Source organism: Falco naumanni, chromosome 7 (assembly GCF_017639655.2).
Source record: "Falco naumanni isolate bFalNau1 chromosome 7, bFalNau1.pat, whole genome shotgun sequence".
Taxonomy (NCBI): domain Eukaryota; kingdom Metazoa; phylum Chordata; class Aves; order Falconiformes; family Falconidae; genus Falco; species Falco naumanni.
This window is the reverse complement of record NC_054060.1, coordinates 70,273,277-70,300,524: the sequence shown is the minus strand read 5'-3', so window position 1 is coordinate 70,300,524 and position 27,248 is coordinate 70,273,277. Positions and strand designations below refer to the sequence as shown.

Below are 27,248 nucleotides of genomic sequence, written 5' to 3'. Positions count from 1 at the left end.
GCAGTGCTGGGAAGCCCTTCATTCGGCGGCTTAGCACTATGAACTGAGCAGCAGCACGCAGTTCTAGAAGTGCAAAATGAGCATTAACACCATCCAGATGCCAGGGCTGCTGGCCCACGGTGATGCTTTTCGCTCCAGCACCCTCCGTTCTGCTCCTGTCCTCGCACCCACTGCTGGCTTCACCATAGCTACACTTGTGCTATTAATGGCAGTAATCACTTTGGGTGTGGGAGCCTTTCTACCAGCCAAAAACTTTACTGATGCAACCAGCAAACTGCAGCGTCCTTGGGAACGGGTGGTTACCTGTGTGCGGATGAAGGGGTGGAGTACGGTGGTCCTAACCAGGAGACTGTTGTGCACAGAGGAGGAGCTACTGGTCCGCCAAAGCTGAGCTGGGAGCGTGCAGGCCTCTGCTGCACAGTCACCCGGCCGCAGGAGAAGCGGAGGCACGGAGCCAGTTGAGCCCGACCGCAGAGCCTGCAGGTGGCTCCCACTTGGCCCCTGGAGAGGCCACAACCTGCGCGGCTGCCCGGGCCAGCCTCGGGGAAAGGGCAATCCTGGGCAGATGGCTCATCCTGGCAGGGAGGCGGTCCCATGGAATCCCAACCCCGTTCAGGAAAGAGCCGAACTCGCAATACTTCATTTTTGAGTTCTGTTTCCAGCCTGAGGCTCCTGCAAACTAGTATTTCTTCCCAGAGTTACTCACAGAGGAGGCATTTCACACTGCCCTTCCTCCCCCGGTGCACAGCTGTGGTTGGCAGTGGCCGGCCTTTCTTCTGTTCCTTGTAGACGTGCCACAGCTGTGCCACTGGACAGACACACCTGGATCTGGGATTACATCTTGATTTTTATTGAAATACAAAAGTGCAAACCATGAAATATAAGATTGGTGCAGATTAGAAGAAAATAAACAGTGTGAACCGTGAAAACCTCAGGCCTGCACCTGATGAACATCAACGTAAAAGAAGGCAGGGAACACCAGCAACAAAAGCAAAGCCAAAAATTTTGCACAGGAGCCCCTGTGCACGAGAGGAAACGGGGACCAACCTGGCCCCCTCAGCTCTCTCTGGAATCAGCAAACACTGCCACAAGGCAGCCAGCCAGCCCCTGCCGCCCCTGCGCCAGAGAGCTCCAGGGTCTGCACACAGCTCGGGCTGGGGAGCGATCAGAGGCCGCGAAGATGGCAGGAGGCTCAGCAGAGGGAATGGGCTAGGGGCTAAGAAGCGGAGGGTTGAAGTGGAACAAGTACCCCCCTAGGGAGAGACGGCTAACAGCTAACCCGGAGGATGAGCCAGGGAAGAGACCCTTGGGCAGCTCTACAGCAAGGAGAAAACCAACGACCAGCACGTTACCAGACACTGCCCGCAGCTGGAGAAACCCAGCCCGGCCAGCGCCCTGCGTGATGGGCTGACCAGTCGGCAGCCGCAGGCACCAGTGGCCACCGAGCCAGCACAGGCTGCAGGCAGGCCCAGGCCGCTTGCTCAAGTCGCAGGAGGGAGAGTTTAATACAAGGCATTCTGGAGAGCAGACTGCAGAAGCAAAAGCAGCCCTGGTTACTGTGCCTGCTCCAGGGCCCCCGGCAGCTCCAGCATGAGGAGCCACAGAGGAAAGGGGATATTTACACTGGGTCCCTTCCAGGATTTGCGAGCACTTTCCCACCATGAGCAGTAGCAGGTTCCTGAACACCCTCCAAATCTGCTCCCTGCAGGCACTGAACTGGAGCAGGCTTTTATCCCTGCCTGCAGGGGATGCACCGGTCTCCATTTTTGCTAAAAAAGGAAACATTATTTCAAGAATTCACTACAAAAACCAAACAAAAACAACAACAACAACAAAAAAAAAAGAGCACCCACCAAACAAACTATAGCCAGAAGAGGACGGGCACTTGCAGCAATCCCTGCTGTCCCTCCAGAGAGGGGCCAAGCTACACCAGCCCTGCTCCCATCTCTCCCGGGCAGGGAATGGTCCTTGCTGCTCTGCAGGGCTGGAACGTGCCACCCTCCCTGGGGAGCCAGGGCTGCACACAGGGCCAAGGCCTCGTGCCCCGGCACACAGGCACTTCCCGTTCCAAGCTGCCGACCTTGGGCTTGTTTGTCCCAGGAGAAGCGAGCTGGCTTTGCCTTTCCTCGGGGGGGAATATAAGCGAAGCCAGGGTCAGCTGCAGACACAGTCAGCGCACCGCCTCCCCCGTACCGAAGCCCTCGCAGAGCCGGGTGGCTGCAGGGAGAGGGGCTGCGCTGGGCTCCCTCAGCCTCCCTCCACGCTCCTCCCAGGCTGTCCGGGAAGCCTTGCCTCTTGAAACAAACACCGGGGCAGGTACGCCTCTCTCCACACGGTCCATCCCAGCTTACTCCTCCATAGCACATCGGCCCTTCTAACCTACCCGAGCAGGGAGCACAGGTGAATCAGGAGCTGAGCATCTCTCTGCCTCCAAAACATTGAGGTGGTTACCGCTGCCAGTTGTTCAGGCTGCAACAATTCACATCCTGGCCAGACAGGTAAGACTCCTGCTCCTGGCAGAGGGGGACTAAGCAGCCCTATAGCCTTTGTAGGGCAAAGTCCCCCGGTAGCCAGGAAGGACCAGACCCAGCCCTCTCCTAAAACATCTCTTGCTCCAGCCTTAGCAATGCTCAGTTTCTCGCTGACTGTTCCCACCCACGTGTTGGTGTGTCTCCTCTGAGCCAGCTGGCTGGACCTGCGCTGCCCGCAGAGCTGCCTATATTCACGCCCATCCCCATTCCAAGGCTTAGCAGAGAAGAGCCATTTCCATAATTCCTGCAGCAGATGTCACTTATTTTGTTTACAACTGGGGCACCGACCTTCGGTCAGTGTTTCAAGGCAGGCTAAAATATTATAAAAAAGCGAATTCTATTTAACATCCAGTAGCTTTTTAAAAATCTGTTCTGCTTGGTCCAAAAGATTTGTCCCCATCGCCAGTTGCAGCGGGGGGGGGGACCGACCCAGGCATGCGGGGTACAAGTCACAAAGACGGAACACACACCAGTGAAGTAAGGCTAGAAGCTCCCTGCTAACACCCTACCGGCCCAGGCTCAAGAGAGGGATCTCAGCTCAGGGAACGGGAATGCTGCAACTCCAAACCAAGAGGGGTGCCCTAACAGTATGGCAGCTCTTTGGGCAGGTGCCAGGCCCGCCCCGAGGACAACCTGACCGCTCCAGCTGTGCCCAGGGCACACAGGGTGCCTCTGAGCAGGCTTCCACGGTAGCACGGCAGGCATGAACTGAGGCGGAGATGGGGCGAAGGCCCTTAGCATGGAATAGCTGTGCCCTCACAGCTTTGGCACACGAATGCTCAGCACCTGGGCAGAAATTCCTAATCCAGGCCTGGTGCGCTCCAGGGTGAGGATTAGCCGCAGTCCCCAGACCGCCCCTCAAGGCCAAGCTCTCGGTTACACTGTGCCAGGGAAAGTTCTGCTCAAAAAGACGACCAGGCAAGGTGGCCCGTGCCCGTTGGCACAGACGCACATGCCCGACGGAGGAGTGCTGCTGCCACAGGGCAAGGCAGCGATGCTCATAGTGTTCAGCAGTTCAGTGCCACCTGGGCACCTGCCCCCTGCCATTCAGGCTCCCCAGCTGTCAAAGGGCCCCCCGCCAGCCCCCTTCCCGCACAGCCAGGTCTGGCACGAACCTTTCCAGCCAGGCTGAAAATGCTGCTGGAGGGACAAACGCCTGAGCGGGGTAACTGTGGGAGGCGCCTCATCTACTACGCCCCGGCAAACACTGAGTAGTATCTGGAGTGGGCGACCCCAGAGGAGGTTGGGCTAAATTCAGCTTCCTTGCATCGGAGGCTGACAGGTAATACAGGCCGTGTGCCCCGAGCCTGTCCGTCACTTGCCTGCCAAAAGCAGGGGGTCTGGAGTGGTGTTCGCAAGCGCAGGACACGCTGCTAGCTGGCACAAGGGCTGCCAGGCTCCCTCCCTGCTCTAGGTGCCTCCGAGGAAAGGCAGGGTGTGCGCTCAGTGCTGAGAGACGGCACTGGCAGCAGGAACATCTCTGCCACAAAACCCAGCAAGCCTGCCCTAGCTCAGACAACCCAGCTGAGGCAAGGGAGCGAGCTGGGGCGGTTGGGAGCTTAAACAAAAAAGAGGAAGAGAGCAGGAGGGCAGAAAAACCGCATATGAGGGAAGGAAGAAAGGAAGGCAGGTCATCTGATAGGGCAGCAGACTGGTGATGAGCCCCGGAGGAGCTGCACAGGCTGGTACGTGGGTTAGGACTCCCCTCGCAGCAGCTGGGAGACCGGCTCCCCTCCCCGTCTGGAGCAGCAGGTCTCCTGCTCGCTTACTTACATCCTTTCTCCACCATCTCCACAGCCCTCGCTCTGCTCATCACCCAGAGTATCAATGGTCCCTTTGCGCCGGAGACAGCTTGGTCACAGCTCCAAGACAAGGTGGGAAAGAAGGTGGGAAGGTGGGCACAGTGTGCTGGTGTGGGCTGGCCTGCATTCAGGCCTCCACGTCCTCAAAGAGCTCCTTCTGGTGGTCCAGCAGGAACTTGGTAAAGGTATTGATGGGGTTGATGGCTTTTAGGGTGATGGCTACGTCTTTGGCCCACAGCAGATTCGGGCCAAACACAACTGCCAGGTTGGTGTTTGTCATCTTGTTTCTGTCACTGTGAGCAGAGACCTATGTGGCAAAGAAAGAGACCACTGTGAATCCCACAGAACAGCACAGTGGCTGCCCTTTGCCCCCCACAAAACCAGAGCTGACAGGCTCCCACGGGCAAATGGGAGGAGAGGAGCCGAAGGCTCAGTGCCAGAGGACAGCTGGGGAAACACACACGACGGGCAGCATCCTCCCGCAGGAGCGGGGGAGCGCTATCTTGCCATTTGCTGCTATGCCTTAAGCACCAGGCTGGTATCGTAGCAATAGGACCAAAAGCACTGTCAGCCAATATCTCTACAGCCCACATCACTGCTCAAAACAATTTTCCTTCTTGCTAGAATAGCCTTGTAGTGGCTTTCCTGGCAGCAGAAAGTTCTGTAGGACGGGTCTGGGACCCCTCTGTTCTAGTCTGATCTACTCAGACATTTTGCTGTTGTGCCTCCGCCCTGGGGAGCGTTCAGCATCCCTGGTAGAGACCACACAGGCTTAACGCCCGCCTGCACCTCTCAGCACCGTGAGAAGCAGCTGCTTAGGCTGGTTCATCACAATCGTTCTTGATCTCTGTATAACCAAAGCATAAAGTAAAGAAAGATGGTTTCATAGCCTGAGACTCGTTTCTTCTCAAAGGAAAAAAGAGGGAGCAGACAGGCAAAAAGCTGACACTGGCACCTGACCTAGCAAACACCTGCCTGCCTTTGCAGCAGCTCACCTGCACCAGAAAGGCTGTCAGTAAACGGAGCACTTCATAGTTTTCTTCTGGCAGAGTCTGGAGTGTTTTGCGAACAACATCCACACGATTCACCTCCTCTACACCTAAAAATCAAGGGAGACAGGACAAGCAGGTCCATGAGGAATCCTCAGCACCCAACCTGATGAAAGCCCTGTTTGCAGGCACAGGGTATCCCATGCATGCCACACACACCCCACCCCCCCCAAGATATCTTTGCCCTTGGCCAGTGCACTCTTGTTACAACTCACTCTGGAAGCTGACAACATGGCTGTAGAGGCCGAAAGTGAGGAGGGGCTCAGGTAGCTCCCTCAAGAAGGTCTTGAGAATGACAGCAGGGAGGTGGACATCTTCATACTGCTGGAAATCTACAGGCACACCTGAGAAAGTAGAGCGGAGACTGAGTGCTCGCTGGCCAAAGCAGGACCTCCTCCAGACAAAGAATGGGACATGGTGGTGAGAGCCCCGAACTAGGGAAGCAGTGTTTTAAGGAAGAACACAAAGATGGCCCTAAAGCACCGCATCTAGCAGAGTGGAAAAACGTGTCTCAAAAGCATATGCAAAGCACTGCTGAATCCAGCACTACATCTTTAGAAGTCATCAAATGAAACAGATGACCAAGTTTCTTCCTGGTCACCTTCAGTCCCCCCAGTATAACCAGACTAAGATGGTTTATCTCACCCTGAGAAACACCGAAATTTTCAGGAAGGAAAAAGGGCAGCAAGGGTAACGTGAGTGGGAAGGAATATGCTTTCTGCACAGCAGAATTATCAGGTGCTTCTCCCTTGCAACTGAGGTCATACCCTGATGGGGCCTCACCCAGAGGCCTGTCAGCAGAGAGGAGCCACCACAGACTAGCTCCACCACAGTCCCAGCTGGACAGCAGTAGTTAGGTAAGGAGAGCAGCTCTGCTGAGTGTGGGCACTTACCCATGTTGTATTTTTGCTGAACCTCCCTGACAACCTGTGTATTTGCTGACCTCCGGAAAATCCCCTCTGTAGCAAGAGCTGTGAAGTGAGAGCAGATGGAGAAGATCAGCCATGTGAGAGTCTCTAAAAATGCTGGTCTTACCAACCCCAAATCCATGCTGTGGGGCATCCAGACAGACGTCAGCAAGTCCCTTTTTTAGAGAACAGCAATGCTTTCTGCTTCCACTGCCAGGCAAAGGGCACAAGGACCATTTTGCTGCTCTTATACAAGTGGGAGTACGGATGACTGGAAGAAAGAGGTCTCCTAAGCCCCGCACAGTTTCTCTGGGAGGCGAACTCACCCAGTGCAGGCTTTTACACCTTATTCTAGACTGCTGTTCTTTATCTTACTACACTCTGGATGGGAACTTGGGCGGAGGAGAGGCCACTGACATGAAATCAAGAGGGACTGCAGCTTCCCCTGAACGCTTACCATGCTCCTGCAAATGAGCGATGGTGTCTCTGACCACCAGAGGAACAGGCGACTGGTCAGGGCTCTTCTCCCTGAGACTGCGGGAAGAGACAAAAGGTTAGAAGTGGCTGGTCCTCCCTGCCCTGCACGCAGCTCCTCAGTCTCGAAGTTGTCCACACAAGCTCTACTACATAGGGTCTTGCCATCCCAGTCCCCGGTTCAGCCATCACTCCAGCCTTCTCTCCTCCTCACCCATCATGCCACATCATTCCCTGGAGCAAGTATGAACTCATTACTACACCACGGGAATATTTCTCTGTCTTCTGTAAAAATCATAGCTTGTAGATGCCCAGGCAAAGGGGTTCCCAGAACTCAAAGCTGCTAGTTAAGAATCAGGTGAAAAGGCTTAAGCTTCCTTTTTCCTTCCCCACAGGAACAAGGGCAGAAAGAAGCTGACATGTGAGAGAAATATATATGGAATAAGTTTACCCACCCCACCCCTGTAACGGAAGATACGTCAACCCAATGCCTGTCAGGAACGACCTAGTGATGCCGAGGCGTTCGCTGCCACCCTCACGTTCGATTGCTTACACCACCCCTCTCAGGCTACTAACGAGCTCAGCCATGCAGCACCATGGGGTTTACATTTGGAAATGTTGTGTTGGAGCTGGGGAATGTGTTTCCAGATTGCTTCAGAGCATCTGTCTGGCCACACAGTACTGGCTCCTCCTCATTCCCCGGGGAGGCAAAAATCACACCCAAAGCTAAAAATACCTTCCACACTTAGCCAGTATCGCTAGCCCTTGCCAGCATCTGTGTTTGCCTGTGTCACCATGCAGGAATGGGGGGTGGGAATCAGTACAAGGGTGAATAGAAGTGCTTTTAAAATAGAATTTATGATATGAAAGAAAACTAAGAAACAGATCTGCAGCACCGCTCAATCAAAACAGCACAGCCCTGAAGACCCCTCCATCAGCCTCCTACAGACTTCCTTTGCTTAAAGGAAGCTTCTAGTGGCATAAAGCTGTCCCCACGGCCCTTATTTTACTCCTCCTTTAGTGACCCTTAGCTGAAGAAATGATCTCATCCTAATTTAGATACAATCTAGTCAGGGAATCAAGAGGGTAGGACTAAACAGAGTCAGTCAGGAACTGGACATGAGTGCAGAGTTCCTCAGAAGAACGATTAAAGCTTCGTAGGAAGTCTGAACTGCAAGAAATTTTACAGCCACTTTTGCTGCTGTTCAGTTATACATACAGTGACCTTGTACCAACACAGTCAGGGCAAAAGCCACACAATCCATAGATACTCACTGCTGGAGCGAGACTCCAAACTGCTGGTTTGGCAGCGGTGGGCGTGGGGGTGTTGGCTTCTGGGGCACTTGTGAAGGTTTCTGCAGGGATCTCAGATATTCATCGTATCTGTGGCAAAACACAGACTAGTAAAAAGCCACTCCGCCTCCCAGAAAAAGCATGAACCCAGCACTGCACGTGACCCACTGCACATCCACTGGTAATAGCTCCAGCCTAGCATGGTTGATTCCAGCTATGCAAAAATAGGACAGGCAGCTCTGGAGCACAGGGGCAACAAGAACAAACGTCTCGTTGCCAGAAAAAAAAAGCAGGGAGAAAGGAATACCTAACTGGAATCAGAAGCTGGAGTAGCCGAGGATGACAGCCAGCATGGGCAGCAGGACAGGACAGCACTGCTTGTAATGAGACAGTTGCATGTGTGTGTGTCAGGGACAGGGAATCAATCTGGCAGGACAGGGATTGTGGCAACTTTGGGAAGCCCCAAAAAAACCAAGCTGAACTGTGCAGAGGGAGCAAAGCAGGTGCCCAGACCAGGAGATGTGCACCATGAGCTCCAGGTCAGTGTTAAGGTCAGCACCTTGCAGAAAGCCCCTGATGCATGAGTGGGAGAGGGTGGGATTGGTGCTGCACTGGCGGAGGATTATTAATTCAAGGGCAGAACTGGGCACTGGGACCAAGGACATACAGGAAGGAGCATAGAGAGAAACAATACTCTTTAAGGCAATTTGTCACCATTCCCTCCAAAACCACTGCCTGAGTGGAACAACCTCTTCCTCCCCTTGCCATTCCCCCAGAAAAGTTCCCTCTCCCAGAGCCCATAGCAAACGGGAGATAGGCAGCACTCTCACTTCAGCACTTGGCTTGGGATTCCCAACTGTTCCAGCTTCACATACTCCTCCAGCTCACTAAGGAAGTTCACATAAAAAATCTTTCGTCCAAACTTAAAGCTGAAAAACAAGAGAAAAGTAGGTATGTGAGGAATCCAGTCTCAGAACAGACCTTCTTACAGGCAAGAAGAGCAGGGGTCAGCAAGAGACACCAATGGGGCAAGGGGGCAGGTATGGCTGAGCAGCAGAGAGGTCGCCCACATAGCTCTCCAGCTCCATGCATTTCACCAGGAGATGCCAAGACTTTCCAAGTCACATTAGAAGCCCTAGCACATCCTAAACCACTGCATTTCTCCTTCCTAAGTTCAGCAGTTAGGCTGAAGAAAGTTTTGCTTTCAGTTGTTCTGCAGAGTTAGGATTTCAGCATCACCACAGTGAATTAAATTTAATTTGGACTGATGCTCTCGCTTCCTTTTTCATTATTAGCAGAGCCTGCATCACTTCTTGGCTGGACAGAAAGGGAGCAGCACAAAGCTGCAAACTCTGTAGGTTCCCAAAGCAGTACTTCTTGTGACTGTTTCTGGGCTCAGGAACAGGAGGAGATAGCACAGGGTGAGAGACTCCAGGGTAGGCTTGGAAGCCTGGGCTCATCTTGTGCCCCACTGAGAATGCCCCGTTACTCCCCTGCAACGTGAGGCTGCAGGTGAGGTTCCCTATAGCGTTTCCTACCTGATCAGAGGCTTGAAGAGAATCAGCAGAGTCTTGATGAACATGGTTGGGTGCACAATATACAAGGCTTTGATGTTCTTCTTGTACCTGCCAAGAGAAGCTAAGTAAGGATGAACTGCACTTCAAGCAGAGGAAACAATCTTTCTGCAAGATTAAGGCACCTTGGGTGCTCCATTCCTTTTGCACGGAGCCTCACCGCTCCCCAGCACCCACGGTCTCTGCTCTACTGTGCTTTGTAGCTGTGTCAGGCCGCTCAGCAGCCTAAGGGCACACTCCGCTGTATTCCAAGATTCACCAAGCAGCAGTGAGCAGCCTCACCAGGAAGTAACAATTACACGATGGGGCTGACACACGTGCACTAGGACCTGGTTTTGCTGTTTGCCCGTTGGCCTAAAGGATGTAACTACAGAAGGTGCTGTTCAGCCCATAATTCAGCCTGCACTAAAAAGCAACCCACCGCTTTAACAGCAGAAATAAGTGATAGTACATTATGATCAACAAGCTACATGGGGGACCTGGGGAAGATCTTTTTATGATACACCACAGAACAGCATGTTATATCCTTGCTTGATGCAGCCTTACTCACTTGCGATCAAATTCCCTGTAGGCATCCCGCAGCCAGCTCAGGGATGGCTTGTTCTCACTGGTCAGGCCATGGTGCAGGTACACCAGTGTGTAATCACTCTCCACGTATTGGTCCAACGTGAATTTCAGGTACCTGAGAAGAGACAACTGCTGAACTCACTTCATGCCCCTGCCACGGAGAGGCTCTTCCTCCCTTTGGGACTCATTTTCGTGTGCCATTGAAGAGGATTTGCATCCCCAGCAATGGAAGTAAGCACTCTGGGGGGAAAAGGTCCAGCTAAAGAAGCCACTGCAGATAGATCTGGCCCCAGGAAACCGGCACCTGGGAATTATGTCAGGCTTAGGAAGTTAACAGCAGCCTCCTAAGACACTACTCACCCCAGCAGTTTCACGTGATCAAGTTGATGACTTGGGGGCATCCGGCAGGCACTGAACAAAATGACTTTCCTTCCATATTTGTCATCACCTGCAGATGAAATGCCAGAGATTACAGAAAGACTAAGGGCTACGTGGTGGTCTTGGCAGCAAGGGGTAACAGAAAATGGGAAACCGCCATTTCCAGGCAGAAGTCTGGATTGCCACAGCTGCCAGCAAAGCTAAACCTGATTCCCAGCAGTTACCATGGGCCCAGTATGGAAGCAGAAACCTGAACACCAAGGGCCTGGCAAGTCAACAATGCGAGTGGAAAACAGAGTCCATGCTCCAGCCCTGAAAGAAGAGGAAGGATTGGAAGCCAGGATGCTTCGGAGCACAGAGACGGAGGCCTCAAGTACAGAGCAGAGTGCTCAGAGCATCAATCCTGCAACACTGCCTCTGGGCGCTGCTCCTGATGCACCAGTGCCCAGGAAGGCAAAGGGAAAAAAGTGTCCCTTACAGGCAAAATAACCACTCCTTCCATCCTACACGCAGTCCAGGCTGCTTGTGGTCTGGTGCATTTGTTCCTTGCTTCACCTGAAGCTTAGTCCTGCACGCAGAACAAAGCCTTTTCATACCCTGGAAACCAAGAAATTCCTAGAACCAGGGCAGTCCCAGCCATCCTCCAGAGATGAGAAGCAATCATCACCATAAGCCTCTTCTACAGACGGATTCCCCAGGGGGATTGCAGAACAAGCTGTTCACTGCTTCCCAGACCTTCCATCCACAGAGATATTTTTCCAGCTGAGCTGGAAGCAGCTGCAATGCAGGGCACAACAAAGCATTCTAGGTAAAACCCCAGCAGAGAACGGTCCCCAGCCCACTGCAGCCAAATGACCCATCAAGCACCCTCAGCTCGGGGAGGACACTCCCAACCACCACTGGAGGCTTCACACACAACGAGCCAAGTTTTCCCCAAAGCAAGTCTTCATACGTCAGTGGACTTCTGCCAGCAGGGATCTCGGCCCCATGAACAAAACCCAAGCAGATAGGCACGGACAAGCTTAGCAGACGTGCTAGGGGAATCGAGAGACTTAGGTAAGTAGGAACAAGGTCACAAACCTTTTGGACATATGGAGTTTGAGGGAAAGACACAACACTCAATCCATTTCCATAAGGATGACTTGCACCAGTGGAGATGAAATGGTTCCTTTAGTGTGAAGGGTTAAAGTTTTCCTTTCTTGCTACTCACCCTGCCCCGAGTGCCATGTTTTCTTGTCAAGCAGGAGCACGGAGCAGTGGAAGGGGCTACTGAGGTTATACTGAACACCACCCTCCTCCTTCCCCTACGGCACAACCATCTCACACAGACCACAGCACAGAGAAGCAGCAAGGATCGCTACTTACGCAGGACAGCCCTGCCGTACATCATTCCTCCTGAAATATATTATTTTTCCCCCACTGATTTACAATATTCAGAGCATGCAGCCATTTTCTCACCTTTGCACGGGCTCTGGCCCTCAACTACCGCTTGGTTACACTTGCCATGCAGCAACCGAGATCTCAAAACTGAACTCCAGAACAGCAAACCTGAGGTTTCTGGCAACACTGCCTGCCAGCAACAGATACCACTTGGTGCTGCAAACGGTAGCCAGAGAAATCACGTACACCAGCCACGACATAAGGGTCCCACTAATCCTCTTTTAGCCCCATCCCAGCCAGAAGAACAGATTCTCTTGCTATTAGTTCACTTCTATTTTGCCCTCGCAAGTCCCATTTTCAAGTCACCCAGCAGACGACACAAGAGACAGGATTTACTGATGCACACAAGCCAGAACCTCTACAAAAGCTAGGGACACTGAGGCAGCACTAGGTACAGACCAGGAAACGGGTGGGCAGAGGCCATCACATTGACATACACATGCGGAGGTAAGGGGCAGTTAGGGAGGACGCATGACCCAGAATGCAGGACTAGGAGAGAGTGATGCAAGGCTCATCTGGAACAACCAGATACAGTCACAGCCAGGCCACAAGACCAACATCACATTGCATATCCCACGGTAGCCCACTCTCTGCCTAGCCCAGAGTTTCTTGGTAGCTTTAGGGCTGGGTCTAATGCACCTAAGCTGTCTATAAAACAAAGGTGCAGGCTACAAAGTCCTGGGCAAGGAATATGCCATATCGTGACTCCTCCCAGTGGTCCTGAGCCACTCTTATGGCTCCATCTGGAAGAAAAAGGGTCTTGCCTGCACAGAGCAGTAAGAAGATGGCAGCATCTGAGAACCCGTTGAGTTCTGTAGTGATGAAAGAGAACAGTCCGAAAGATTGCAGATCTTTGCAGATCATGGCTCTGTGCTGAAGTCAGAATAGGTGCTATCTTCAGCTAACGGAGAGGCTGCATTTCACGCCAGAGTGGATGGTCTGAGAGCCAAAAGCAGACTGCAGGCTTGATCAAAGCAGGCCTTGCTTGTGAAAAACTGCAGCACAGCACCACGTTCATGCGATGTTGTGGGTGGCTACACACTCAGCTCAGGCTCCTAGGTGCTGATTTCCAGCTCTGACAAGTCACAAGTCAGGAACAACACAGCTTAAACACCTTCCTCAGGAACGACGTGAAAGACTACGACAGGGCCTATGCGAAGTCTAGAATCTTGTTCCTTATATAGCTTTGGTGAAAAGGTCTGGGATCGCCGGTAAAGAAAAAAAATGGACAATCCATAATTCTGCCGAAGGGGAGATGGCATGTTTCCCCTGGATAATTTCCAGGACCAAGTACAGAAAGATAATCTATAGTCCTCTGGATGACTAAAAAAAAAAATAAAAAAAAAATAAAAAGGAGTGGCCTGTTTTGCCTTTCAAATCAGAATGAATTTATGCATGAGACCTACACAGGAACCAGCATGCTCATTAGTGAGTGCTGGGTTCCACTCCAGTTTCATCACACTGAGCTCAGCCTGTCAGCACAGACACCTTCAGTACAACCAGCTGCCAATCTTGGTTCCACCTGACATACATCAGACCAGCCTGGTTCCTCCAGACACGATGAAAGTCAAAATTCAGCATCAAAGCTGAACAATCAGTTGTTCCAATTTATAAAGAAGAACCTAAAGCCCATTGCACGCATTCTCGGCTGCAGGAAGAAACTGCCTGCAGGTGGCCTCTCTGCCTCCAACCAGATTCTTACCGGGTCTGAGCTTTCCCAGACGCCCCATCCCTTGTACTGTTTGCTTTCCTGCTCACAATATTAATCTTAGGTATCTAGGTTTTCACCCTGTTTGCAAGTGCAAATAGCTCGAGTTTCCATGGAATACAACTATAGACCATGAAGTAATCAGCTTCTCAGGCTGTCTCCTACTCTCCCAGATGAGGAAGGCTTGATACTTAACAACAAACCAACAAAGAGGCAATTATATATCATCTGTACTCACAGAGCACCCCAACAATGTGCATATTTTTGTAAGTTCATACATAACAAATATTTTCAATCTATGCTGGAATTAAATTACCTCCCTATAGGATGTAATTCAGACATATATATATATATATTTTAACAACAAAGAGCAGCCAATATGCAAAGCCTTTCCAGTCAAGACAGCTGCTCATCTAATGAGATATTGACTTGCAGCACAGATGGACATGCTAATTCTCCTGAACATTTTTATGGTGCTTTTAAGGCCCAAACTCTTTTTCCTCTCAAACCAAGAGCAGTGTTTCCAGTGCACTTCTGAGACAAGGGGCAAGGAATGTCACTGCTGTGGTTCCAAACCATCAGTGCAGGACCATACTCCTAAAAGGGCTGAAGTTTGAATACCGAGGCTAATGTTTCAGATCAAAACCTACAGCAATACAAACGTATCAGAGCAGAAATTCATATCGATGTAGCGGTACTGTCCTTAGACAGGACTCTATTAATACAGCCAACACAGAAAATATATGCCTGACTCGCAAATCGTGGTATGTATTTCTAGGTATTTCTTCTGAAATAATATCCGTTAGCCTTTATGCCATGATTGGAGGCTGTCACACCTCACCGGCAGCCTAACTGCAGTCCAGGGACCCTGTTTATTCCTACCTTCATCAGGTGCCCTTGGCTGAGGGCCCACCTCCATGAAAGACTCAAATGAGAATATCCTGGTACTTTGACACCGAGAGAAGGCAGATGGATAAAACTTGCCACCAAAAGATAACATTACAGGTAAACAGCAAAGTTAACAGAATTCAAGGTCAAGCAGAGGCCACCACTACATAATTTTGTGACATTACTACACAAGTTTCATAAATCCTAGGATGTTATCAGGGCCACAGTCAGTAAAAAAAAATTCTCTAATGTAATTTCATGTTCCAGCCAAGCTTATGATACAGCTGGGTAGTGTTTAAGTATCATAGATTTTAGCTGCCTGTTGAACTCCAAAATGGATTTAGTCCCCCAGGAAAAGAAGGTAAGGAGCTTAAAGTAGAAGTATTTTAATACATGACATCTTCCACCTAGACATTCCCAATATCCAAACGCTGCCAGAAGCATAAAGCCTTACCAAGTGACTACAGCTCTAACTGACACAGAAAATACTACAGGGTCAGATTAAAGAACATAATACGGGAGGATGCCTGAGAGCATGGCAAACCAGGGAGAAGAGCCCACGTCATGAGGCAGTGAGGATCAGCATTTCCACAGAACGTGTGAAGCTCTTGACCTGCTATTCAGAAACAGCAGAAAGAATTTCACACCGAAAGAAGTTTTCATGTACATCGAGAAGCGTGAAAGCACTGGCAGCCAAATTCTTAAGGCTTGGAACTGAAGTCCAGAGAGTATTAACAAATGCTCAGCAAGCACTGAGCAGTCTAGCACAGCTTCAGGCTAGAACGAGGAACAAGTCACCAAAACACAACATCTCTGCAGCCAAATGGAGAAGAAATAGATAACAGTTGCTTTCAGCTGGAGATCCCAGTTTAAGTGCCAGCTGCTTAGCATGTGAGTGCAGCACTGGATCATATGAAGGAACAGGAAGCAATCCTAGGATAAATTTCCAAAACACATGTGACAAGGATGTAAATCTGAGTTCCAACTGAATTGGTCCAAGCAGGCCACCACCATGACAGACGAGGAACGGGATTTACATTGAGACCAAAGAGCCCCAAAGTGCCCAAAGTAAAGCCCACATGACAGATTTGGCTCAGATGATTCTGCTGTGCCTGAGGCAGAGGTGCAGCCCTCAGATGACAATTTCGTGTAGCCTTTGGACTCCTGAAGATTTGCCAGTGCAGCCTAAGGCTGAGCAAAGTTTGGGCTCCCCTGAGACAGTCCAGCTACAGGCCACGGTCATGCTAAAAGAATACCATGATCTACAGTACCATGTTAGTGCCACAAAAAAAAAAAAAAAATCAACCTACCTGGTTGGGCCCCATCAAGTGCACCCTGGTCTGGAGGAACAGAAACAAAGTTATAGCAAGCCAAGCTTCGCAGCCCTTCCCAGAAAGTAATCTTGAGTATAAAATCTCAGAGCCTAGCCAGATTGCCACTGGGATGCGTTTAGTCGCTCTCTTGCAGCAGTCAAGCTCCTTCCATTTCAGCTTTCCCCCATGCTCCTGTCTAAAGCAACCTTATCTAACAATCAGAGGCAGTAACAGCAACCCAGGATTTCCAAATCTTTCTTTGATTTGCAACTAATTCTGTATAATCACAGTCAAATTTCTGGCGCTTATTGTTACACTTCACTTTTAAAAGGGTTAAACACAATTCTGAATGTCAAGGTCCTCTGAACAAGTTCAGAAGCATATAGAGAATGGCATCACGCTGTATAAATAATATATCCAAAAGACTGTTTAGCAAGAAGCTAAATTTCACTAATAAGCTGAAGACAGGGGCAATTTAGATCTTCAACACACCCATAGCTTTAAAAGAAAAAAAGAAGTTAAGTAGATTCTAAATAAAATTTAAAAAAATCAACTACCAATTAGAAAAAAGGTGTCTCTGTGCTCAGAGGGGTCTACGAAGGCATTTATTGCCAAGCTAAGCCCCTTTCCATCACTCTTACAGCTACATACAAGACGTATCAAGACAGGAGCCTGCACAGAGCAGGGCTCTGGAAAGAAACCCATTCCCTTGATCTCCCTCAGAAATGTAGAATCCTTTGGAAACTCTCCATTCCCTTGATACTGCATGTCAAAACATGGTGCACAGGCTGGGCTTGCTTTGGTTGGGCCCAATTCTACAGAACTCGTTCATCATTCTGTATCATACAAATACCGTTAAAAAAGAAAAAGAAAAAAAAAAGAATGTCAAAGCCAGAAACTACATCCAAAAGCAGCAGAAATACAGGCACTCTGTATTAATGGAGCCCATAGAAATGGACCGTACTGGAAGGGAAAAGGACCCTTGTCAGCAAAGGACCTTGCTGAGCCCATTCGCCACCAAAGACAAAACCCACACTGCATTAATATACTCTCAACACAAGTTCAGTCTGCAACTTCTGCCTTTGCCTGCTTAGGGATACAACAGCTACTGGTGCCCCAAGACTGATTTCCCCCCGCACCCCCCCCCCTCCCATGTTAATCACCAACAGGGCAACAGCAAATCATCAGCACTAGTTCCAGCTTCGGCACCTGCAGCCAACGGCCAGCCACAACGCTTTTCAGGTAGGTTTGGTACCAGATTCACCACGAAAAAAATTCACTATTGAAACTGCAGCTTCATTCTAGTAACATGCAAGAAGGTACGCCCCCAGCTCTCCACCTTGCTTTCCCACTTCAGTCACAGGTCTTCCACACACTAGCATCACGCCTTCTCTGCAAGGGCAGCCCTGAGACTGCCAATTTATGGTGTGAGGCAGCAGATTTCCCACAAAAACTAGCAGAAACACACTCTGAGTTTCAGCAAAGCTTTGAAGTCACTGAGCAGAGACCACAGAGCTGAAGTAAATAGTGATGGCCACTCTCCCGACACCTGCTATGCCAACCTCTAGCCTCAACAGCAGGGGAAAATTCATACATCTACCACACGTTAAGCCCCAGTTTTCTTATCCCAAAAGGAAGAAAGTCAGTTATTGTGTTAAATGGGAATGCTGATGCACCTCACAGCCATAAGTCTGCATATGGATCATAAAGGTAAGACCACTATTTCGGACTGGGCAGAAGAATGGGGAAGGAACACTGGCAGAGAGTCGTCAAGAGCCCTGCTCTTCCCACACAGCCCCAGGTTTCCAGTAGGAGCTGCCATCTCTGGAACCCTCCTTTAGACTGTTATTAACTAATCTGCCATATTCTTGCAATTCAACCTCTGTTGAAAGTCAAGGCCAAGATTATGTCACATACTAGACTGCCTCAGCCCCCAAGGAGATGGAAGCAGCACCTTTGCCATATAAGAATTAGTAGGAGGATACAGAAACGCTTAAACGTAACAGAAATCTGGGATAGCTCCTCAACAGCCTTCAACCAGAAGCCTATGCCTCCTCCGAACGCTATGTGATGTGAGGAAGGAAAAAACCCACATTTTGCAGAAGTGGTTTGTGCAGTGAAATCGAGCTGCCTCTGCTCCAGCTTCTAGCCACGTGTGAAGATTAATTTCTCTGCTACAATGCTCACAAAAAAAAAAAAAAAAAAGGAACTCTGAGCCAAGACGAGCACAAGCACGCGGAGACCTCTCCAGAGCCTGCGTAAAACACTCCAGAAACACACACTTGAAGGCAGGTCTGAAAGGACAGGCAGTGTATCACTCTTTCCTTCAGAAAAGCATTGAATCCCAAACCAAGAGGCTTCCCAAAACTAAAATATTGTGATTCATAACAATGCCATAGTACTCTCTCAGAACTGTGGCCTGGATGCCTTTTGCTGCCATCAGCAATGACATGCCTGCTCCTTCCCCACAGACAGTTTCTTCCAGGGAGACCCCAGTCCCCAGAAGAGACAGGACCATAAGGCACAAAGGAAAGTTTCCGTGAGACTGCTGCACTATTTTTAAGTGAAAAACAAATGCAAACTCCTTATTTATCTACCAAATTCTGCAGAATGGTTTTCAACATTTTTTTTCCATCTTTAGGCCAGACAGCCAGGATATTCAAATCCAGCATGCCTTGAACTAAATGAAAATTAAGGTCAGTTAGAAAATGAGTGTGCTTTTTGTCATCAAAACTGGGCTTTTAGTAAGTTATTAACACCGTACACCCATCTTGTAAGAAGCAATTACTTTTCTGACCACACAGGATAACCCTGGGATCGTGGAGTTCAGCCCGAGGATGAGAACCAGCCTTCTGCTCCTGTCTCAAAATAGCATCATCGCCTCAGAATATATTTCAGGGAAGGCAGGAACAGAGTTAGCCATATGCTTTCTGCTCTGAAGTGCAGAACAGGGAAGGACAGGGAACAGAAAGCTCATAAATCATCAAAATGGATAAAACCACCCTCGATCTGCTGCCATTTGGTAATATTTACAAGAGAAGCAGCATGGAGCTATTTAGTTTCAGGCTCACCATGGCAAGCGTTCATTGCACCTGAAGGTGCTGACAAGCACAACTTGTCAGTAGAGCCAGATCCAGTTTCATATTAATCCTCCAATGAGATTTTGATTCTCTAGGCTACTTCTAATAAGATTTTCCTGGATTTTCCCAGATTGTTTGCCTCCCAACAACAACCCAGAGAACATTACCCTGCCTGATTCTCCAAACAATTAGTGTTATTAATAACTGACCAAGAAAACTGAACAAGCAGCTTCACTCCAGAACCCTGACCACCAACTCGGGCCCCTTCGATCAATTTCATAAATCCTGCTTCCAGGAGATGAGAGACCAGCGAGTCTCACAACTACGTGGCAGCAAATCCACTATCCGAGTGCTGTGCTACTAGGTCTTCCAACGCCAAGAAAGGCATCACACCAGTTCTGTGTCTGGGACCATCACGTGCCTTCAGTTAAACCAGTTAGTGGGGAAAACTGGTCAGAAGCAGCCAACGACAGAAGCTTCTCATGCTACTTCTGCACCATAGAGACACGATAGGGACAGAGAGCTCAGTAGAAACACAAATTTAAACCCCGACGGGGCAGAGATCTCTTTCAGAATGCAGGCAGCCTCCCAGTCAGCCATCACACACCCCGAAATCCTTTCAGGAAGTTAGAGAATTCTTCATTTGTTATCCCAGTCAACGTGTCAAATGGCTGCATTCCACCCACCGAGCACTCCATACAGGGAGCTCTGAAAAGAAGGGTCATGTTACCTCGGAACAGAAATCCCGCAGGAAGACTGGTGCTTGAGGCAGGAGGCAGGGCACAAAGTCTGTCCTCGGTTTGGGCTGACATTCCAGCCTTATCAACGTCTCTGATCTAAGCTCTCTTCTAAGGACCTTGTCTGAAGCTTTGTCTGAAGTGAACAACAGGATCACTTAACTCGCCAGCTCCCAGAGTCCAGAAACACATTTACCTCTGCCATTCACATTCCAAGTATTCTAGCTATTATCTCTGAAACAGTGGAGTCCACACATCTGTCCCTTCCCAGTTTCAGCAGTAGCAGAGACCAGGGTGTAGACCTCTACAAATGCCAGTCCTGAAATTCCAGCCCCATGGAAAAGAAGGTTAGTAACACATTTGCAAATGAAAGCACTTGTGGCGATGGACGAGGCATAATGACCCAAATGCTAAAAACACCTGGCCTGTCAACCTGAGCAGCCAGAGACACACAGGAGGCAAAGGACAACAAAGCTTCGAGTTTGCCATTATCATTTCGCTCCCAAAAAGACCTAAGATGAGAGGTCAGGAGAAAGCAAGCTCATTCTAGAAGACACCCCAGAAAAGAATGATGTCAGGACAACGCTTACCAAGGAAAGTGCCTGAGATTCTTCCCTCCGTGGTCAAACCCTACTGCAGAACAACCCCGAATCAGGAGCATTCCAGCTTGTGCCTCTGCTTCACTGCAAATTCGTATGTGGGGCAGGGACCAAGGTACAGAGAAATGGCAGTAGGAGGGGTAGGAGGTGGCTATAGAGATTATCAAGGAGGAAGTGTGTATCAAGTCAAAACAGGTTGAAGAGGCGCTCTTTTTTTCAACAAGGAAAGCAGGGTACACTGGAATCACCCTTCCCTCAGGCTTACCACAGCAACTTAAAAAACACCCCCAAAGCTCTTTCTTAAGGAGGTCCCAGCAGTAAATCACTAGGGGTTAGTGTAATTAAAATAATTTGGGTAAGACAACCACACAGAGAAAATCCAAATGCTGGTAACCCTGAATGATCAGGTCTTTCCTTGCAGTGGGACATGGGCCTATTGCCCCTATTTCAGATTTCTGTAAATGCTGTTTCTGGACAGGATGGCAAGCTCTGGTCTTTCCCATACGAGATTGCTGCAGGACCCACCGTGGATTATTCAGTCAGCTGAGGACCTTGCAGCTCTACTGCAAAACTACGTAATTCCATGGCATTATCATGCAAAACCCACATCTTGTGCTCAGGATATAGTCAAGAGCCCCACCTAAAAAAATTCAGCAAATGCAACCAAGTCCCACTAATAACATAATCAAGACAGTAAGAGCCCAGAAGGAATGCAAGTTTAACGGAGATCAACGGAAAATTACACATATCGCAAACATTCAAGAAGTCTGGTGCTCCTTCTCTTTACGATGCCAGCTGCCATTGCCACTTGGGCCTGGTGTATAGCAGATGCCCCCACAACCCCATTAGAAAGACCCTTCCTCAGTCCAGCTGCAAAGACATTAAAGAAGAAAACAGAAAGACCACTACCTGCTACTTCCACAATGTGGTGCCTGGCGATATCATAGTAGGGATCGTCCCACTGCAGGTGAGTGACGGGCTCAGGGGAGCCTTTGGAGTCCTCTGCGCAAAACACAAAGAACAAGCACTCAGAAGAAGGGATCTGAGCACCCTGGTGAGGGGTACAATGGAGAGAGAGGGATGAGAAAAAAATGGCTCTTCAGCGTGGGCGGGACTGATGTAAGCATCTGTTCACCTCAGAAATTCTGAGTGGGCAAGAGCAGCAATGACTTCAGAAGAGACCCACCAATCCCATGAGGTCTGTATGTGTCCCTCAGACCGTACACCCTCTTGAAAATGTCTGTTCAGACATTCATTCACAAAGACAAAACCCAAGCGCCAAGGGCATCACCATGGCTTGCTAGAGCAGGAGAATCTTAACATCGTCTCATGATGGCTGCCCGCCCCATATGCCCTTTAGCTAATTTCCATGACCTCTTTGGGCAGCAGTCCATAGCATAGGATTTCAGAGCAACAACTCAGATCTCCAACCCCACCTCCCACATGGAAGTTCCGGACCCTTCCACTCAGAAAGGCCAAACTATCCTGCAACAGACCATAATGGAGGACACTCAGGGACTCCGAGCGTGTCTGTACCATCAGCACCGAAGTGCAGCCAGCTACAGGACTGAGAAGAGCATATTTACATCAGCTGGCTCTGAGCTTTTTAGTGCTGTTCAAACACAGGGCTAATTCGCTTGGGTGTAGTGCAAGAGTAACGTGTCTAGGGAGCTTTCAAATGGAGCTAGGGCTCTCTGTATATGTAGATATGACCACAATGCTGCAGGTCAAACAATTCCTTTTTGGCCAAAACCCAGACCCCAAACAAGCAGGATACTTACCTGATTTAGGAAAAGCAGGGGCTTCATCTGCTGGCCAGCTCTTATCATCTATGGAGGCCAGTTTGAGCTGGCTGAGGGACTGGTTGGTGTCATCCAAGTTCAGGTCATCCTGAAGCTCCGAGAGTGGATCTGTAGCCATGGTCCCCAAATACCGCAGTTTATTTTGCAGCGTCTAGAATGAGGACAGCAGAGATTGCTAGGTGAGACAGAGATCCCAAGTTTACCTCCCCATAGCAGCTCTTTCTCTCCTCACTGATTTTCCCCAAATCCTACCTTATCTATACTTACCCAGAGATACTTCCTCCCCCCGCCCCTTAACACAGCCAACTCCTCCTCCGAGCCAGAAGCACCAACATATGCCAGATTCTTTTGTGCCAAGTGCTATCAAAAGGCCATCAGGAGCCTGTACCAACCCTCTCAGTGAGTCTCTGCTTGACCACAGCTCTGTACAGAGCAGTTTCTCTCCCAGAACAGGAGCAGCAGCAAGACGCTGAGGAAGGCGACAGGCTATGCCAGCCCCTGCCTGATACACTCACTGTACCAGCTCTGAGCTCCCCCTCCCTCCGAAGGGCTGGCACAAAGCCCAGCTGTTTCCACAGTTGGCCCAGTGCTGGAAGCTTTCCCAGGAATCACCCCCCCTTCTCCCCCCACCCCGCACCCCCCCTCCATAAGGGAGGGCCAGAGCTCTCAACAGCGCTGAAGTGGGTGCTTCACTGTGCTGGGATCTGAACGCAGAAATGAACAGCTTCTTAAAACAGGATTTCATAGGCTGAGCTAGTAAAACAGGGAGGAACAATGCACATACAACCTCATCTCCTTTCAGCATCACCCAGCAATTCCCTTCTCCTACACGACAGCAAGCAGCAAGTAATCACCTCTTTAATTTAAAGCCATATTGCTAGAATGAGTATTTTTCACCAAGCATGCCATAATAGTGAGGAGACCATGGAATTAAGAGGGTCCAGGATACAGACAGCTCAGTGTGCTTGCTGCTGCTTGCAAATACTTCTCCCTCTCACCTGGAGCAGAAGATGTGTCAAACCCAGGACTGAGCTAACACAGCACACAGCACCTCCTAAGGGTACCAATTCTTAGGGACAACCCCTAGGAAATAGCTGTTATCCTCTAAAGTCAGCGTCCTGAAAGTAAGCAAGGAAACGCTGGAAAAGACGAGTATGTAGATCTGGATCGCTCACACAGACCACACGGACAGTAATTCAGCAGCCAACAGGCAGCAAGCCAAGAGGAACTGTAGCAAAACAAAATGACACCTTGCATCAGCAAGACTCTGTAACGCTGTTTCTCAGACAGGCTTGTGCTTGTTTCACATTACGAGGAGAGCAGAGTTCAAAGACGATCTGAGGAGGCACAACACCTTTGCGTCATACGATTATATTCATAGTAAAGCTATTTCCTTTAACAGAATGGAGGGGAGCAATGCCGTTTTGCATCTTCCATCCCTAGAGCCTGATTGTGTATATTTATCCAGAGAAGCCGATGAAACAGTTGCTCGGATATGAGCACAGAGGACAAAACCTGTGAGAGACTGAGCACTGGACAGCATCACGTCCAAGCTCAGGGCAACACTCGTGACCAAGCTTGGTGATGCATTTTGAGATACAGGAAACTGGATCTTCAGTTTTCCCCTCCCTCTGGATCACTCCATGCTTGTTACTTCCTGCCCTCCCTTATCTACTACTCACCAGTTTACAACCAGTTTGCACCTCTCTGGGGCTCCCCAGGGGCTGCGAGCTATTGCTAAGCAAATGAAATAAGTTTCCTGAAATATGAAAGAGCAAGACAGACATGGGCAGCGGATCACCAAGACAGCATGGCAAACATATAGGGTCTCACCACTGCAGCCAAGCAGAGACCCTGCCCTCCGGTGAGGACTGCGAGAGCTGTCTGACCACCTCCAATCTCAAAGGGACGAGAAGCAAGAAACCAGGTTCCCTTGCACCGTGAGCTTATGCTGGAAGCATGCAGCAGCAGAGCCAAGGGACAAGGACTCCCCACCCCTAGCAGCTGATCCGATTTCTATGGTAACACCAGGCACCAACGCTTCTTATGACTCAGTACACTTAAAACATTCCCCACTGCAGCTCAGCAGCCCCACAACCCAGCACTCCATGCTAAGGAAGCATCTACGTCCCCCCAGGGCAGCCCCTCAGTACCCCCAGCTCCCAGGGACTTCCTGGCCCTGGTGGGGAGGGAGGATCTACATTCAACTGCTACCATCCACCGAGGTGCCTTTCATGTGAGATTCTTGGGGATGCCCAGTAGCAACAGCATCCCCAAAGCAAGGTCCTGGAGAGCTTGGGGACTAAATCCAAACCCTCCCACAGCCGAGCGATGGTAGTGCTGCAGGGCCAGCAAGACACTAAGCATCCCCTACACAGATCACGACTTGGCTTCACAGTCAACTTGCAGCGCTTGATCGGAGGCAGAAGAGCTGGTTATTAGACAGCACTGGGGGGATTTCCCATTAGGTTTAAAATTAATCCTAACGTGGCACGCCATGTGGAAGAAGGAAGTTGTTAGTGGGATCCTTACAGATCCTTACAGTTCCACGCTAGAGAAAGAGCCCAGTGGATAGCGCTCTTGCTAAAACCTGCCCTACCCCTTGGAAAGGCAGACCAGACTCCCCAGATAGCTCTACATGCTTTCACAGCCACAGCAGAAATGTTAATGGAAGGAGGATCCAGAGCAGAAGACCTCTTAGATTTCAGGTCCTTCTTGTGAACCAGACTGTAGCTCCCAGAGAGCCACAGAAGGTCTTTTGCAGAATTTTTCTCAGCCCTTTCCCCACAGCGCAAAAGACAAACGTGCAGGGTCTCACATCAGGTAACCCTAGAACAGTTCAGAAATACAAACCTCTAAATGCCTGGGAACTAGCAGGCACGGAGAAGGAGACACCTGGAGTTAGGGTGTAAGAAACCACTTGCAGATCTTAGTACCAGGGTATATATTTTGCTTCCCGACAGTGCAGCTGCATGAGATTTCTCCCTGTGTACTCAAAACCAAACCTGTAAGCAGGACTGCCACTGAACAGAATGTCCACCTGTATCCACGGGGTGAAACAGTTGTCAAAAAACCAGCATGTCACCAGATTTAACACAATTTAAGAACCCCACTTGTTTTAGATAAACGTCATGACAAGATGCAAGCGGTACACCCTGTATAGCCAATCATAAGGTCAGGAAAATGACATACCTAGGTTAAAAAAGTAAAAAGCCTAGTCAAGCATTTAAAGAATCACACTCGACATCAGAAGCATTGACTTACTGCCAGGCTCTAAAGGCCCAACTGTTTCCATTTTCCCAAGCATTTCAGTATGTTTTCTGCACCTGTGCTGGTTGACCTGAATGCCTGCTGTCTAATAAACATTAACTTTCTTAGTAACAGAGAGATGTGCTGGAGAACAGCACGTTCTGCTGAAGGAAAGAAACCGCAGCCCTTTAAAACACAATTCTCACACAGATTCTGAGTTGGAGATTCCTTATACAAGATACCACCAGAATTTACCCAGGGAAGACAGTTCACTTCTATCTATGAAGTCTCAGTAGGTGCTGTTCACGCAGACTGGTTTTTTTCTACAATTACAGTTTCACTACTTTCCGTCGCTTATTTCTAAGCCGCACCTGCTCAGCGGTTGCCTTCTGCTTTTCTTCCAGATATACTATTAATTCAGAAGTAAATCTACACATCAAGATATGTCCATGCATGTATTACCATGCCCTGGACAATATAATACACGTTCTTATATGCAATAAAGAATTACAAAAGCCAAGTGGCCTCCTTCCCTTTCTAATTAACAAGCAATGCTCAGACCGAAAGGAAGCCCTGTGTTATCTTACTGACGCCACTGCCATCCGCACCTCCTCCCAGTTTTGTTTCATTTGCACAAATGACCGTTTTTCTGTATATATCCATCAAGTCCCTGCACTTCGCCAGAGTCTTAATATCAAGCACGTTGCAAAAAACCCTCTGAAAACCAAGCAGCTCCTCAGCAGCCAACCTTTTACGAACCCAGTGGCGTGAATGAGCTGCAGGACAGACTCACTGAGAGTCCAGCCCAAGTCTTCCTGTGCACTAAGAGCATCACCACCCCTGTGCTACCCTGAAACAGCAGAAAGGTCAAGAGCCAGGCGGCTTTGTCTGGCTCACGACCGACTAACTCAGGCTGGACACGCTATTCCTCAGGGAAACTCTTGGGTCCTTCATTATTGTAACAGCTTTTTTAGCCAGCAGCCTTCCTTCCCCAGGCATCTCAACCCCTTTGCGGAAGGCCACCGCTGCACATCCACCCCAGCTGCAAGGAACCTCCTCGCAGGGGGCTGCGTGCTGGGCCTGGGAGCACGGACAGGGCGCACTGCCTCCTCTTGGGAGCTGAGCACACGGTACAGAGACTGCTGTCAGCACCCGGCAGGATCCATCCACCCGTCCTGGAGCGGGCGAGGAACGGCGGTGGCCCTCCTCCTCCTCACCCTCCTCCTCGCCTCTCCCATTCCCTTCACCCCTGTGACAACCCAGAGCCAACTCCACCGCTGGGAGAACAAGACTCCAAGCCTGGCTCTTTCCCCTGTCCGAGGAAACACCCCCGGGTTTCCCTCGCACACGGCACCGGGGGCCATTCCCAGCCCCGGGGCACCCTGAGGGGCGGCAGCCCCCGGCCGGAGCCCACCTGCAGCCAGGGCCGGGCCTCGGCGCCAAAACTGTGACTAACCCCCCCCGGCTGCGAGCCCCGCTCCTCCCCGCCGCCCAACCGGGACGGGGGTCTCCCGCAGCCCCCCGGGGCACCCAGCGAGGGCCCGGCCGCGCCCGCTTCCCTCACAAACAACCGCCGCCCCGGGCGGGAGACTCAGCACCAGCTGCGCAGGGCCCCCCGCGGCCCGGCCATCCCGCTCGGGCTCGGGCTCGGGCTCGGGCTCGGGCTCGGCCCCGGCCCCGGCCCCGGCCCCGGCCCCGGCCCCGCCGCAGAGCCCCTTCCCCGCCTCACCTCGGCCGCGCCAAGGCCAGCCCGCCGTGCCCCCGCCGCCGCCCGCCTGTCAGCCCGCCGCCGCCGGAAGCGCGGCCCGCCGCCAGGGAGCCCCGCCCCCCGCCAGGGAGCCCCGCCCGCCCGCCCC

The 27,248-nt window shown here is 50.4% G+C and overlaps 1 protein-coding gene across 4 annotated transcripts; it reads right to left on the bottom strand.

The window, feature by feature from the left end:
• Positions 1 to 834: 834 nt before the first annotated feature.
• Positions 835 to 27,166, bottom strand: ARHGAP1 (Rho GTPase activating protein 1). 4 transcript variants are annotated; one of them, XM_040602013.1, is made up of 14 exons: positions 27,122 to 27,166; positions 22,123 to 22,294; positions 21,251 to 21,343; positions 15,923 to 15,952; positions 10,559 to 10,646; positions 10,182 to 10,313; positions 9,596 to 9,682; positions 8,888 to 8,986; positions 8,040 to 8,147; positions 6,748 to 6,824; positions 6,276 to 6,353; positions 5,598 to 5,726; positions 5,329 to 5,432; positions 835 to 4,640 (listed from the first exon to the last, which is right to left on the bottom strand). In XM_040602013.1, the coding sequence occupies exons 2-14, from the start codon at positions 22,259 to 22,261 to the stop codon at positions 4,461 to 4,463; spliced, it is 1,344 nt and encodes a 447-aa protein (XP_040457947.1). In that variant the 5' UTR covers positions 22,262 to 22,294; positions 27,122 to 27,166; the 3' UTR covers positions 835 to 4,460. The 4 variants fall into 4 exon arrangements, with proteins under 4 accessions (XP_040457947.1, XP_040457946.1, XP_040457948.1 ...); XM_040602012.1 differs by lacking the exon at positions 27,122 to 27,166 and adding an exon at positions 24,997 to 25,767; XM_040602014.1 differs by lacking the exon at positions 27,122 to 27,166 and adding an exon at positions 22,536 to 22,661.
• Between the last annotated feature and the right edge of the window lie 82 nt (positions 27,167 to 27,248).

Bases quoted from the DNA above. Each gene is read 5' to 3' on its own strand.
- ARHGAP1 (XM_040602013.1), bottom strand. From the start codon at position 22,261: ATGGCTACAGATCCACTCTCGGAGCTTCAGGATGACCTGAACTTGGAT. The intron at 21,344-22,122 runs GTAAGTATCCTG...TGTTTTGCGCAG, and splicing joins CCCTGCTTTTCCTAAATCAG to AGGACTCCAAAGGCTCCCCT. The intron at 6,825-8,039 runs GTGAGTATCTAT...CTCTTCCCGCAG, and splicing joins TTTGGAGTCTCGCTCCAGCA to TCTCAGGGAGAAGAGCCCTG.